The sequence below is a fragment of the Salvia hispanica genome, unplaced genomic scaffold (genome assembly GCF_023119035.1).
Source record: "Salvia hispanica cultivar TCC Black 2014 unplaced genomic scaffold, UniMelb_Shisp_WGS_1.0 HiC_scaffold_1249, whole genome shotgun sequence".
Taxonomy (NCBI): domain Eukaryota; kingdom Viridiplantae; phylum Streptophyta; class Magnoliopsida; order Lamiales; family Lamiaceae; genus Salvia; species Salvia hispanica.
The window spans coordinates 1-12,445 of record NW_025951526.1 but is presented as its reverse complement, the minus strand read 5'-3'; the positions used below and the strand labels follow the sequence as shown (position 1 = coordinate 12,445).

Sequence of the window (12,445 nt, the reverse complement as noted above, 5' to 3'; positions counted from 1 at the left end):
GTCATGGGACCAATGTTCAATATTCCAATTCCAAGTCAATAAAAAAAATAAGATTGTGTTCAATGGACCATAGATTTATCGAAAGTAAATCATACTTAAATTCTTAGTTTGAATGTCTACTGAGTGTTTTTTATGTTCGAAATTTTATTGAAAATTGTAATTTCATACCAAAAAGAATCATTTCAACCTACAAGGTCTCAACTAGTACTCCATGGAGCATTTAATACAGATTGCTATAATTAATAGTACCATGGCATAAAGGAAAGATCAATTTATGGTGACACTTGGATTTAATTGAATCAATAAACTAAAGTATAATTATCTAGAAGCCCAAGATTGAACTGGCCCAATTTGAAATTAATCGAATATACTATGGCCCATAATTTATTCAATGGGCCTTTTCTATGATACTAACATTTTTGCACTGAGAACAGTTGTTTGAATTAAAGTAATTAGAAGAGTGATTTGTATGGAAGAGAGATCCAAGAAAAGAACAACTAGGAATAAAGAGGGAAAAAAGCAAAGGAATTTGCATATAACATCAACTAAAAAGAGGGAATGGAGAAAAAGGTGATTCTCCTCAACTTTTACTATTAAAAATTCCCACAATTTTTTCTCTTTTAATTAACAAAAAAAATGAGGTAGCTTATTCTAAAATCTTTAAAAAAATACTTTGAGTTGCATGAAAGTGACTTAAAGCAGATATGAATATGGACATAGCCTTTATATGTTATCTCCAAAGATTTGATGGAATTAAATACCCCTAGAGATTCCTTTCTAATTTTATTCAGACTTATTTAAGTAGAATAGTATTTCACCGAATTTATTTGGAAAATATAGTAAAATAAATTTGGAGCTTTTCTCCCGTATTCTAATTTCTAAACAAAAAAAAAAAGTCAAGCTATATTAGGAAGGTGATAATATTTTGCATTCAAAATCAAACTACGAATAAATAGCTTTTAGCCTTGAGCGTTTTGGGTCGCAATTTTACGTTGGTCGAACAACAAAGAAAGTAGTCTATGAAGGCGGACCAATTTTTTTTTAATTTAAAAAAATATTTAAGAGTGCAAAAGTAAAATTAGGAACTTTTAGCATTTTAAATAGGGGCAAGTGTTAAATATAGTGGTTTTTACGAACTTTTAATATTGATTTTATAATAATTTTTTTAGTTTAAAAGATGTTTTAGTAAGATAAAAACTAGAGTCGATAATAGTTAGCATATACAGAATTTATAGAATATACTTATACTAATGTTTAGTGGAATCCATTATATCTGGTTTTAAGTAATCTACTAAATTTAGTGGGGAATCTATTATGCTCCTTCGTAAAAAGCCACTTTATATATTAAATTGAATTGTTTTCAAAATTTAAAATATGTAAGACTTGGTTCCAAAAAATAATAAGACTAGTTAAATATAATGAGGATATTGGTACCTAATATCATGAAATTTTTAAAAATTGGGCTTTTCCCATGAACTTTGAAATTGACAAATAATATTATAAACTTTACTGTGAGTTTGTTATTTCCTACAATGAAAAAATTCCGGCAAATAATATATTTTTTCGTAATTTCGACAACAACTTAGATAATTTCAAGATTTTCAATATTTGAGAATAGTTTTTCTTAAGCACACCCTCCAAATTTGTTCTTCAATCTATTAATATAGTCGAAATTTTTTTAGTCTTGGAAAATAACAAACTCGAATGAAATTCATGATATTATTTGTCAATTTTAAAATTTATGAAAAAAACCAAACTTTTTGAAAATTATATGATGTTATGCGCAATATCTTAATATAAAATGTGAGGAAGGATTACACCAGGGGACTATGCTTAAAACACATCAGTTTATGAATGAAATGCTACCTTACTTGTCTTTATTCTCTTTCTTTTCCTTTTTCTTTTATTTACTTGTTTGTGTAGAAAATGGCACAACACGTGCACAGTTGGTGATCTATTTTCATAAGAGCATCCAAATAGTGGTTAGCGATCTCTCATTAGGCTGATCAGATCAATATCAATCGCCAGCCGAGAATAGCGGGCTAGCAATTTGAGTGTTGAATCGCACTGTGATAGCGCTGATCACCTAATTTTCATTTTTTTTTTTTTTTTTGAAAACCTATATATAGCGATTTTCTCCCTCTAAATTTATGTACAAGAGCAATATCTAGCAATGGACAACAACATTTTGGCCAATACAAAATTAAGGCACAGAAACGTAAATATGCATAAGCATACTAACATTTCTTAATGGATTTAAGACATACTAACATTTTTAATGTATTTTTTAATAAATTAGTGAGGAGTAGAGTGGGGCGATGACTCGTGGGTAGAAGCCCGAATATTTTTTTTAGAAAATATTTAAGGTTCAGTAAACGCAATTAGGACGTAAAGGATTTTTAATGTCCCATCTTAAGATGATATTGCTCATCTGCACCTCACACAGTCATGCGATATCAACAACCCAACCACCACTTGCCACGTGGAAACCATCCAAAAACAATTACAGAAACTGTATATTCAATTATTTGTATAATAAATTTGGATTGGAGTATGTTACCGACTATGCGCAAAAATTAGGAATACGAATTGTTAAACTAAAAGTGAATAAACGAAGTGCACAAGATGCTACCATGCTCGTTCGCTCACAGAATCAGAACCCCCTCCGACAACTGAGAGCATAAACCCAACACCTTCGCTCCTTTCTCCCCTTATAATTTTCCTTTTTCTTGAATTTCATCGCCAAACAATCATAAATTCCGTCAATTCCCTCTCAAATCTCCAAAAATGGAAGGCGCGGACGCCGGCAATCACAGTAAACCGAGTTTCCGAAGAAACAGCAACAGCCACATATCCATGTCCGACACTGAGTCAATGACGAGTCAGGGCGACTCGTTCCACTCGCCTCTCCGCTCCGAGTCGCTCCCTCCGCTCCGACGACCCTTCCTTCCGTCCCCAAAACGACAAGAACGACAAGGCCATAGTCCTCGTCGATAAGTACTACTCCCCCGTCCCGTCTCCGGGGAAATCCGGCGCTCCAGAGCCTTCTCCGGCCGCCGTCGGCAAAGGGTGGCGGCGGTGGCCCCACTCCGCATCGGAGAATCTCGACATTCCGGTGAGCTCGCCGCAAGGGAGCGGAAGGGAAGGGGAGAATCTCGAGATTCCGGCGGTTGTGGGGCTTAATAAGTTTGTGAGGGAGGAGGCGCCGCCCGGGGTGAAGAAGGTGGGGCCGGTGGGCGGCGATGGGGCGCTGGAGGAGGGGTACGGGGGTGGGAGGGGCGTGGTGGGGGAGAGCGGCGGTCGAGGGCGGCGGTGGAGTCGATCTTGAAGAGGTCGGGGAGGAACACGGCGGTGAGGAGGGTGGCGCTCGCGTTTCGAGTGTTTGAGGTCATTTCTTGTTTGATTTCGTTTTCGGTTATGGCTGCTGACAAGACGGAGGGTGGAGCGGCGATTCCTTTGGTCGATATATCGAATACAGGTATGATTCTGCAAATTTTATTCATCTTGGTTCTTGCATGTTTAAGATGAATTGAATCTGGCACAGTCCACCCTGATTAAATCTTAATTGTGAATAATAAACCCTAGTTAGGAGTTTGTAAACCTTGATTCTTAATGATAAACCCTAATTGGGGATAGATGAACCCAAATTGGGGATTTTGGGTGTATGTTGATTGCTGAGTACATTTGGCTGTACACAAGTTTTTGCAATCATTATGCTGTTATCTCAAGTCATAGCATGAATTTTTCGAATTGACACGGAGTGAAAACTGTAGAATCGTGGAAACAAGAGGTGTTGTAGTCTGTTTCTTCAATGCAAAGTTTTTGGTAATGCTGGTGCTCCACTGAAGTTTATGCTTGTGAATATCAGAAGCAAAAATTAAATTTGATACTAACAGATGAGGAAAATGTGTTTTGGTGGTATTTTGATGTTTCCAAAAGCTTAGATTTAGATCACTATTTGTTTGAGCCTCATAAAGTTGGTCTTTGAGTTCATCTATCAGCTCAAAGTTCATTTGCTCTGGCTAGATAATCATAGACTCTGTAGCTTGCTCGGAGCAGGAGGAGTTGTAATAAAGCGAGAATACTCCCTTTGTTTTACTCACATAAACTGGATATCTATCTGTTTCGAACTTCTAAATACGTTTATAGTCTTGGTTGAACTAGATTGGCTGCATCTGGTTTTGTAGTTAGAGTTGAACTAATTGTTGCATTTTGCTTTAACTAATGTGTTGTTAGTCAACCTGATGGATGTTGTAAACAGATTCTGCGTAGCTGTAAATGTTATCGGATTTGTGTATGCTGGTTTCCAAGCTTTGGACCTGGCTTACTATCTGGGAAGGGAAGCATGTCTTTGCACACCATCTTCGTTACCATTTCGAATTTGCAATGGATCAGGCAAGTGATATGTAAATCTAATTTCCTTTATATTAGCAATAGTTTCTTAATCTCATTGTAATATTGAAAAATCTTGTGGATCAGATCCTTGCTACCTTCTGATGTCAGCATCATCCTCGGCAGCCACCAGGGTGGACGACTGGATTTCTAACTGGGGTGCGGACGAGTTCACCTTGATGGCTAGTGCGTCAATTGCCATGTCGTTCCTGGCTTTCCTCGCCTTTGCCATCAGCTCCCTTGTGTCCGGTTACAACCTCTGCGACCGGGATGCTACTTGATAGTTGATACTAGTATATGTCATCTGTCTGTATTCTATACACCCTCCAGAAGCTGTACTGTACATAATCTGTGAGGTAAATAGGAATTCAATTCTACCTTTTTTTTTGGAATTACTGAGCGTAGGATTAGATATGATCAATAAAAAAAGAACACTCCTCACTCCTCAGTTTTTATTAAATTTCTACCAAGGAGAAATAATAGCTGGAAATGTCTTGTTTTACAATGTTCATTTGTATATATGTAGCTAGACAATGAAGATCTTGAGCTCTCTGCATATGATGCTCTCTCCTGTCTTTACTTTTTTGTTGGCTTTGATCTCCAAATTATAGCATTCGGATCTGGACAAATTTGGTATGGGATTTTCTGAGGACGAATTTCAGGAATACTGCAATATGTAAAAATCAATAATGGATTAAATTATAATCTTATAAAGTTCAAACATACCATGTTTTCCGCCACTATCCAATAACTATAAAAATGGCATATTTATTGCTCAACACACATAATCTATCAAGACATCGCAACACTGTATTAAATAACTATTCTGTTTTTAGGTCTTTACCAATTCATAATAAAAAATGCAAAAGCTATCAACGCATAAAAAGTAAAATCCCCAAAAAATGACAAGTAGTCTTACCTAAGTACGGATATTTCGATCTGTGACAAGTCCATCGTATCTGAAGACCCTTCTATAGAGATCGTTGTGGATGTCGGACTTGTTGTTGGTTCTTTGATGGCAAGGACCTTACAGTTCAAATGCCTTATGCTATTGTTTTGGAGTGTTAGATACCTACATGAATATATACAAGACGATCATAGAAACCAAATGGGATTAGCATCAAAGTGTATATATAGTCTTTTTACAAGATTAAAATTTCAATATTGAAAGAATAATGCAAGTTATGATAGTTGAATAGGAGTAATATTTACTGTAACTAGACCTTACTTTTGTTTTAGTATTACCTTATACTAGTAGTAAAATAAAAGTATATGTATCCTCTATATAAAAATATAATATATTTATAATAACAGAATATTTCGATATTTAATAAAATATTTTAGACAAATTGCAAATAGTTTTATTTTAAAAGCCTAAGAGAGTGGTTACAAGATTTTTAAAGAAAGTGTTTTCAACTAGTGTGACACGAGTATCCGATTATGTCAACTTCCACTCTCCCACTCAAATTAATGGACGAATGTTTTTTTTGTCCTTTTTATATCTTTAGAGAAAAAAAATTAGATTTAAGTATTAACATAGGTAATCAAATGCAGGAAACACGAAACTGGTAGTTTCATGTTCTTTCTTTTAAGTAAATGAAACAACAAGAAAAGTGATTGGTTAATCTAATAATTAGCAACTAAACTCATACTATAAAAAGTTGATTAAATAAAACTGAGCGAATATTAAAAGGAAAAATAAGCACCAAGTGGCATATCCCACACCTTAAACCGTCCTACGCTAAAATATTTCACAATCATCATAATTAACAATCACACTATTTGAAATCGACATTCACACGTCCACCTCACTTTAAATTTCATATCCTTGCACACTACTTTTTATATACACGACCAATCTTTCTTTACCCATTATATAATCATATTTTATTACTAATATTTTACTACTATTAGTCTTTTCTACATATTTTTCAAAACTAACACGCAGAGTCAAGACAAGAGTAACATATTACGACGGAAAGACTATTGACCGAGTAACGACATGCGGAAAACGCGGCAAGCAGAGGGGCCCACCCTTTTGACTAAACTTGTGGCATAGTATAATGACCAACTTTACATGACGTAACGCTAATTTCCCACCACTTACATTTAATTTAACCAAACTTTTTCCCACCTTTCTTTTTTGACCATACCATAGGCCCAAGTTATTTTGTGATCAATTGTTTGACAACATCTAACGTGCTTGCTACATAAATAAAAAATTAAAAAATTAAAAATTAAAATACCTGTATAGAAAGCTCCGATCATGAAGCCCCACCACGAGCGTGGAGGCTCCGATTTCCCTCACCACGGCGGCGATTCTCCCCCCTTCCTCGTCGCCCTCCGTCACAACGATCTCCGTCTTCGTCTGCAATTGATAATGATAACTCATTCAATCAATCAATGGAGAGAGAGAGACTGAGAGAAGGTAATTAATTACGTTGGGGAAGGCGTTGCAGATATCTCTGAAGGAGAGAGCTAATTGGAAGCCCTTGAGGCGGAGGCGGCGGAGCTTTCTCTTGCTCTTTGATCTCTGCGTCGGATACACGTGGAGGAGCGTCACCACATCGCCGCAGCGGAGGATGTTGTGGAGCGCCCATTTCAGGGCTGTTATCGCCGCCTCCGCCTCCTCCACCACCACCACTATTTTCTCCATTGCCGCCGACCAGTGATGAATTAGGAGAATGGAGTAATGGAGATGTGACCCCACTGTTTGAGGACTCAGCCCAATTATTAGTACATAAATAGACGATTGACGGTGAGAGGCATTATAAATCATTTTATATATACATATTCTTTGTTTTTGCTATACCATTTATTATCAATTTTAGGATTTATAAATAAAACAGTATAAATTTCCAAAGATGGGTTTTGACATTAATTACTCGTGCCTAGGAAATTCGGTAACTAGTAATCAAGGGAGTAACAAACGGTGATATATTTAGAATTATAGACAAATAAATAAAACTTGTGATATTTTTAAAGTTGGGTTTTTAAATATTGCTTCTAAAAAAGGTGTTGTTTTAATTATATAATGGCTACTAGCCTACTAGGATTGGTAGATAGACATTTTTATTAGTAAACATGGTGGATTGTAATTAATATGAGTTCCCGATAGAGTAAGAATAAGAGTAATTTCGTGCCCAAGAATAGTCAACCATTGCACTCAGGAAAAAGTAATTTAAATTTCGAGTCAATTTAATATAGTACCGTACTAATTAATAAAAACAATAAAATTCAGCATTTCAAGTAGAGGTGTTAAATCGATGCGTGTTGAGTGTTATCGTGTAACCCATTATCGACCCAACCCAATCGTGTCCCAACCCAACCCAATCCAAAATCATCGGATTCTTATCGTGTCTCGACCCAACAAGTTCGTGCATGTTATCGTGTACCCAAAAAAAAGTAAACTCTTTGTTAATGATAGTCAGTTACCTTGACACGACACGATAACGACTAAAACATGATGTTGTTATTATACGATTTAAACATGATAAAATAAAAAATTACCAAATTAAAATAATTATTTTCTTAATTAAAATAATAAAATTAAAGTATAGTAACATTAAATCTATATAATAAAATTAAATAATTAAAAAATAATAATTTTTAATAAAATATAAGCATAACATTTTCTTAAAATTCAAAAAAAAAATAATTAATATTTTTTAATTAATAAAATTAAAGTATAGTATTTTTTAATTAATTAAAATTAAAATATAATATTTCTTAATCAACAAAAATAACTAAGATCAAAGTTTAATAATTTTTTAATTGATAAAATATAATTATTTTTTTCTTAACGTATAACTCGGCGTGGTTCGATCTCCGAACGGCATTTTCTTTCGAAAAATATAGTATATGCCTATATGGTTTATTGTCTATAAAATTATAGAGTTTGATCAAATTTTGGTTTATCACATATCTTTTAGTATTTGAATAACAAATCATGGAGTTTGAAAAATTTCTTAACTATTCTATAACAACTTATAGGCAATTAACCCAAAAATTATACTGAAGTTGCATCAAATTCATAAACTACATATTCTAAATCTTCTTCCCCTTCTCATATCTTAGAAGTGGACTGGTACTTGTTTAAATTTGCAGCAAAACCATAAACAGATGGTGAATGGTTTTCACATAATTGCTTGTGAGTTTACTTGCTTTGAAAGATAATGGATTTAGATCTTATGATGAAAAATAGTCCGCAGATAATTTGGGCCGTTGATCTTTATTACGATAAATAATCCTTATATTTTTGGTTTTTGTTAGGTAGATTTTTAATGGGTCCGTGTATATGTTTCGGCCCAAGGATTTCGTTCATAGTCGGTGTTAGAAATTTGTAGTGTTTTGATATTTTTAGCCATTGAGATGATTTTGGTCGCGTGAATTTATGATTCCGTACCATTGACTTCAATTGTTTGTGCATCCTAAGTTCTACACCGTTATTAGCCAAGTCTCAGTATTCCAGTCGCATGAACCACACGCCATCGAAGTCGTTGTAGTATAGTGGTAAGTATTCCCGCCTGTCACGCGGGTGACCCGGTTCGATCCCCGGCAACGGCGTTGTTTTATCTTTTTACTTACTATGTATCTTGATTGTAACTATTTGCAAGTACGGGGGCATTGGTAAGATTACTAAGTGGAGTTGTGGAGTAGTAACTATTTAATTTATAACCCATAAATGTGTGTGAAGATCCTCTTATTATACACCATTGTGAAATCAGTAACACAACCGTTGTGCAATTAGATGACCATTTATACAAGAAGTTGTGTTGCAGACATTTGAATGTTTTAAAAGATTTGTGGATTCTTGAAGTTTTGGCTAAAATTTTTTTCTTTAGAACGAGAGCGTTCCTTCGAATGTTTTATGTCTCATGCACTTGTTACGCCTTCATCAATATACGCCTCCTCTAAATATTGTTAACACAAATCACCAAAGGGGACTATGTAAAGATCATGAAATTAGGAAAATTACTTTAATCTCTTATGCAACAAGCGAATGAGTACAATAATATGAACTGGGGATTTTTTTATTGCAAATACAAATCAAAAGAGAATCATTTTCATTCCAAGAAGAATAGTTCCATGCTAATGTATGTATTCTTCTGTCCAAGTGAATACACGTTGATATTTTTGTTGGGATTCCATTGAAGCCATTGAGTGACTTATTTAATTTATGTATTAATATTTGCTTTTTATGCTTTGGCCTCCCTTTTTTTCGAAAACTTGCTTTGCCCTCTTTGGAAGGTATGTTACGTGATGCATCATTGTCTAGACAGTGTATCGTGACCCTATATTGCCAAAAGTCTAAAATGATCTCTTAACTCTATTACTCAATTATACTCTAGAGTATCATAATTATCATTGGATTCCAAACCAGTTCAACCTAAAGTACAAATTTAATTAATTTAAAACCCAACAATGATCATATCTTATCATTCCACCCTTTTGACAAATGGCATGTCATCTCCATGTTTTATTTAGTAGGGACTCCAATTTAGTAAGTGATCTAGCCATAGTTAACTTAGTTTTTGGGTATGTAAAATCAGAGTTTACACTACATTATTTATCACAATATCTCAGTATCTTTCAATTTCCTTCTAAGTTTCACTTGTTTTACATTCTTTATGAATGTCACCTAACGACATACTTTAAATTAATGCAACAACGACGTATAATATTGTCAATTTGCTAAAGGCTAACCATTACTATCACTTATTTACTAGTACTAGTAATAACATTTAATATATTAAATATCCCTTTATTGGAAAAAACAAAGAATACATATACCGATAATAGTAGTTGATATAAAAGTTATAACAAATTGTATGATACCTCAAATAGACTAATACCAAGTTATTGAGATCACAAAAAGACAAATGATGCCTCACTTTTACTAATTTCACACTTTATAATTCAAGAATTGTTGAATCAGTATATTAATCACAACTATAATTACCCAAAACTAAGAAAGAATATAAACAATATAGTAAAACTCTAATGATTAGTCAATTTGCGTGCATTTTGCAGTGTAACGTAGTGTAAATTTCTAGCTATTATACTACCTCGACTCCAAAATTTACTGCACTTTGACCACAAAGGTTTTAAAAATATAATGGAAAGTGAGTTGAAAAAGTTGGTGGATGTGGATCTTACTTAAAATATTAATTTTATAATAAAATGTGAGTATAAATGAGTTAATGGAATATAGAGTCATTCTAAAAAATGATAAAAATGAAGTGTATCAAATTTTCAGATACGACTAAAATAAGCTTAAAGATTTTGAGGGACTGAGGTAGCATCTAAGATTCAATTTTGCAACAAAATCTTACAACACAAATGACTAAAAATAGAATTAAGTGTGATTAATTATCCAACAAAGGGCAGTTGCGGGGGGGATGGGGGGGGAAGCCCCTTCCCTTTCTCTGACCTTTTCACCTCTGCCACTTTCTCTCAACAAATTCCCTTTTATCCCCCTTCCTCTCTTCACCTAATGCCGCCTCTGCCCATCCTCTCTCATCGAAAAAATTTTTCCCTTATACACAGTTGGGGTCCCACCCCGAAAACCCCCAAAAAGACCAAGATTTTTTTTCCCTTTTTCTCCCCCCTCTCTTTTAGACACCTCTCACATGGTTTTTTAAAAAAGGGGTTGGCCCCTTTATCGTCTTTCATGTTTTAAAAATTTTGCTCTGTTTCTTGATATTTTTTTTTTTCAGTTTATGGCATTTTTTTTTTTTTTTTTTAAATTTTTAGCGTTAATCTGTTACCATGTGCTTTATAGTTCTCCCAATTAAATGAGTGCTACATATGGTTGTTCGCAGCTGGTTACAGCTTTTTTTTTAAATAATAGGTTCTTCATTTCTGATTTTTGGAGTTTTAAAAGTGATCAGCTAGGATCTGTTGGAAGTGTGCTGTTTTCCCTTTTTATTCTACACGTGTTGTAATTCATGTTTTTCGATCTTTTTTTTTTTTTTTTAAATTTGGTGATTAATGCCCGGAATTGTGATGGATGAGATTCATGAAGATGGGAATCATGGGATAGTGAATGAGGATGGAGATTCTAATTCTTGTAAAGACAATTCAGCTGTGAATAACACACCTGCTGCCGGCCAGGTCCCAGAAGCTCCACACAATGGGGATGGCGGCGACAATGCAGAAGGGGGGGCTGAGGCCTCCATTGACCAGCTCTATGAAAATGTGTGTGAGATGCAGAGTTCTGATCAATCACCATCTAGGCATAGTTTTGGATCTGATGGTGATGAGTCACGGATTGATTCTGAGCTGCGGCATCTTGTGGGAGGAGAGATGAGGGAGGTGGAGATAATTGAAGAGGATGAAGAGCTGCAGAGGCCGTATAATGGCGATTCTGGTACGAAGAAAGGTAGTTCAGTGGAGAATTCTCAATCTGTGGATGTTGTCACCCCTACTGCACAGTCAAACAAAGCTTCTAACTTGCAGTTAGAATCTGAATTTTCTGGAATATCAAGTTCAAGTCCAAAGAGCAAGAGTCCAGCAAAGCCGCCTATTGATAGGAGTAGTGAGAAGAGTTCTAAGAAAACGTCTCCGGGTGGTTTGTTGAAGAAACACCGGAACTCTGCTGCTGGGAGTGTGAAGCTGCAGAAAGGAACTGAGGAAAATCCCGATCTTGGGCCGTTTCTTCTAAAGCAAGCTAGGGATTTGATGTCGTCTGGGGATAATGCTCGGAGGGCTCTTGATTTAGCTCAGCGAGCTGCTAAGTCGTTTGAGAAGTGTGCTGAAGGGAAGCCAAGTTTGGATGTGGTCATGTGTTTACATGTAACCGCAGCCATACACTGTAGCTTGGGCCAGTATGGGGAAGCTATTCCGGTATTGGAGCATTCGATTGAGATTCCTGTGGTTGAGGAAGGGCAAGATCATGCTCTTGCTAAATTTGCTGGTTATATGCAGTTGGGAGATACTTATGCTATGTTGGGCCAGCTCGAGAATTCAATTTCGTGTTACATGAGTGGTTTGGAAGTTCAAAAGGAAGTGCTTGGAGAGAATGATCCAAGAGTGGGTGAGACTTGTCGGT

At 35.2% G+C, this 12,445-nt stretch overlaps 2 protein-coding genes, 1 long non-coding RNA gene and 1 pseudogene across 3 annotated transcripts; 2 read left to right on the top strand and 2 right to left on the bottom strand.

Annotated features, from left to right (window-relative positions):
• The first annotated feature begins 2,716 nt into the window (after window positions 1–2,716).
• LOC125198155 lies at window positions 2,717–4,769 on the top strand (annotated as a pseudogene).
• A 51-nt stretch (window positions 4,770–4,820) lies between these two features.
• On the bottom strand, window positions 4,821–5,358 carry LOC125198156. The gene is made up of 2 exons (XR_007172352.1): window positions 5,312–5,358; window positions 4,821–5,059 (listed from the first exon to the last, which is right to left on the bottom strand). It is a non-coding gene; the product is annotated as an uncharacterized LOC125198156 (long non-coding RNA).
• On the bottom strand, window positions 5,359–7,153 carry LOC125198157 (the record flags this gene model as incomplete). The annotated part of the gene is made up of 3 exons (XM_048096583.1): window positions 6,833–7,153; window positions 6,639–6,760; window positions 5,359–5,464 (listed from the first exon to the last, which is right to left on the bottom strand). Coding segments are annotated over exons 1-3 (444 nt in total), but the record flags the coding sequence as incomplete, so codon positions are not given.
• A 4,232-nt stretch (window positions 7,154–11,385) lies between these two features.
• On the top strand, window positions 11,386–12,439 carry LOC125198158 (protein KINESIN LIGHT CHAIN-RELATED 3-like; the record flags this gene model as incomplete). The annotated part of the gene is made up of 1 exon (XM_048096584.1): window positions 11,386–12,439. A coding segment is annotated over exon 1 (1,054 nt), but the record flags the coding sequence as incomplete, so codon positions are not given.
• Window positions 12,440–12,445: the final 6 nt, after the last annotated feature.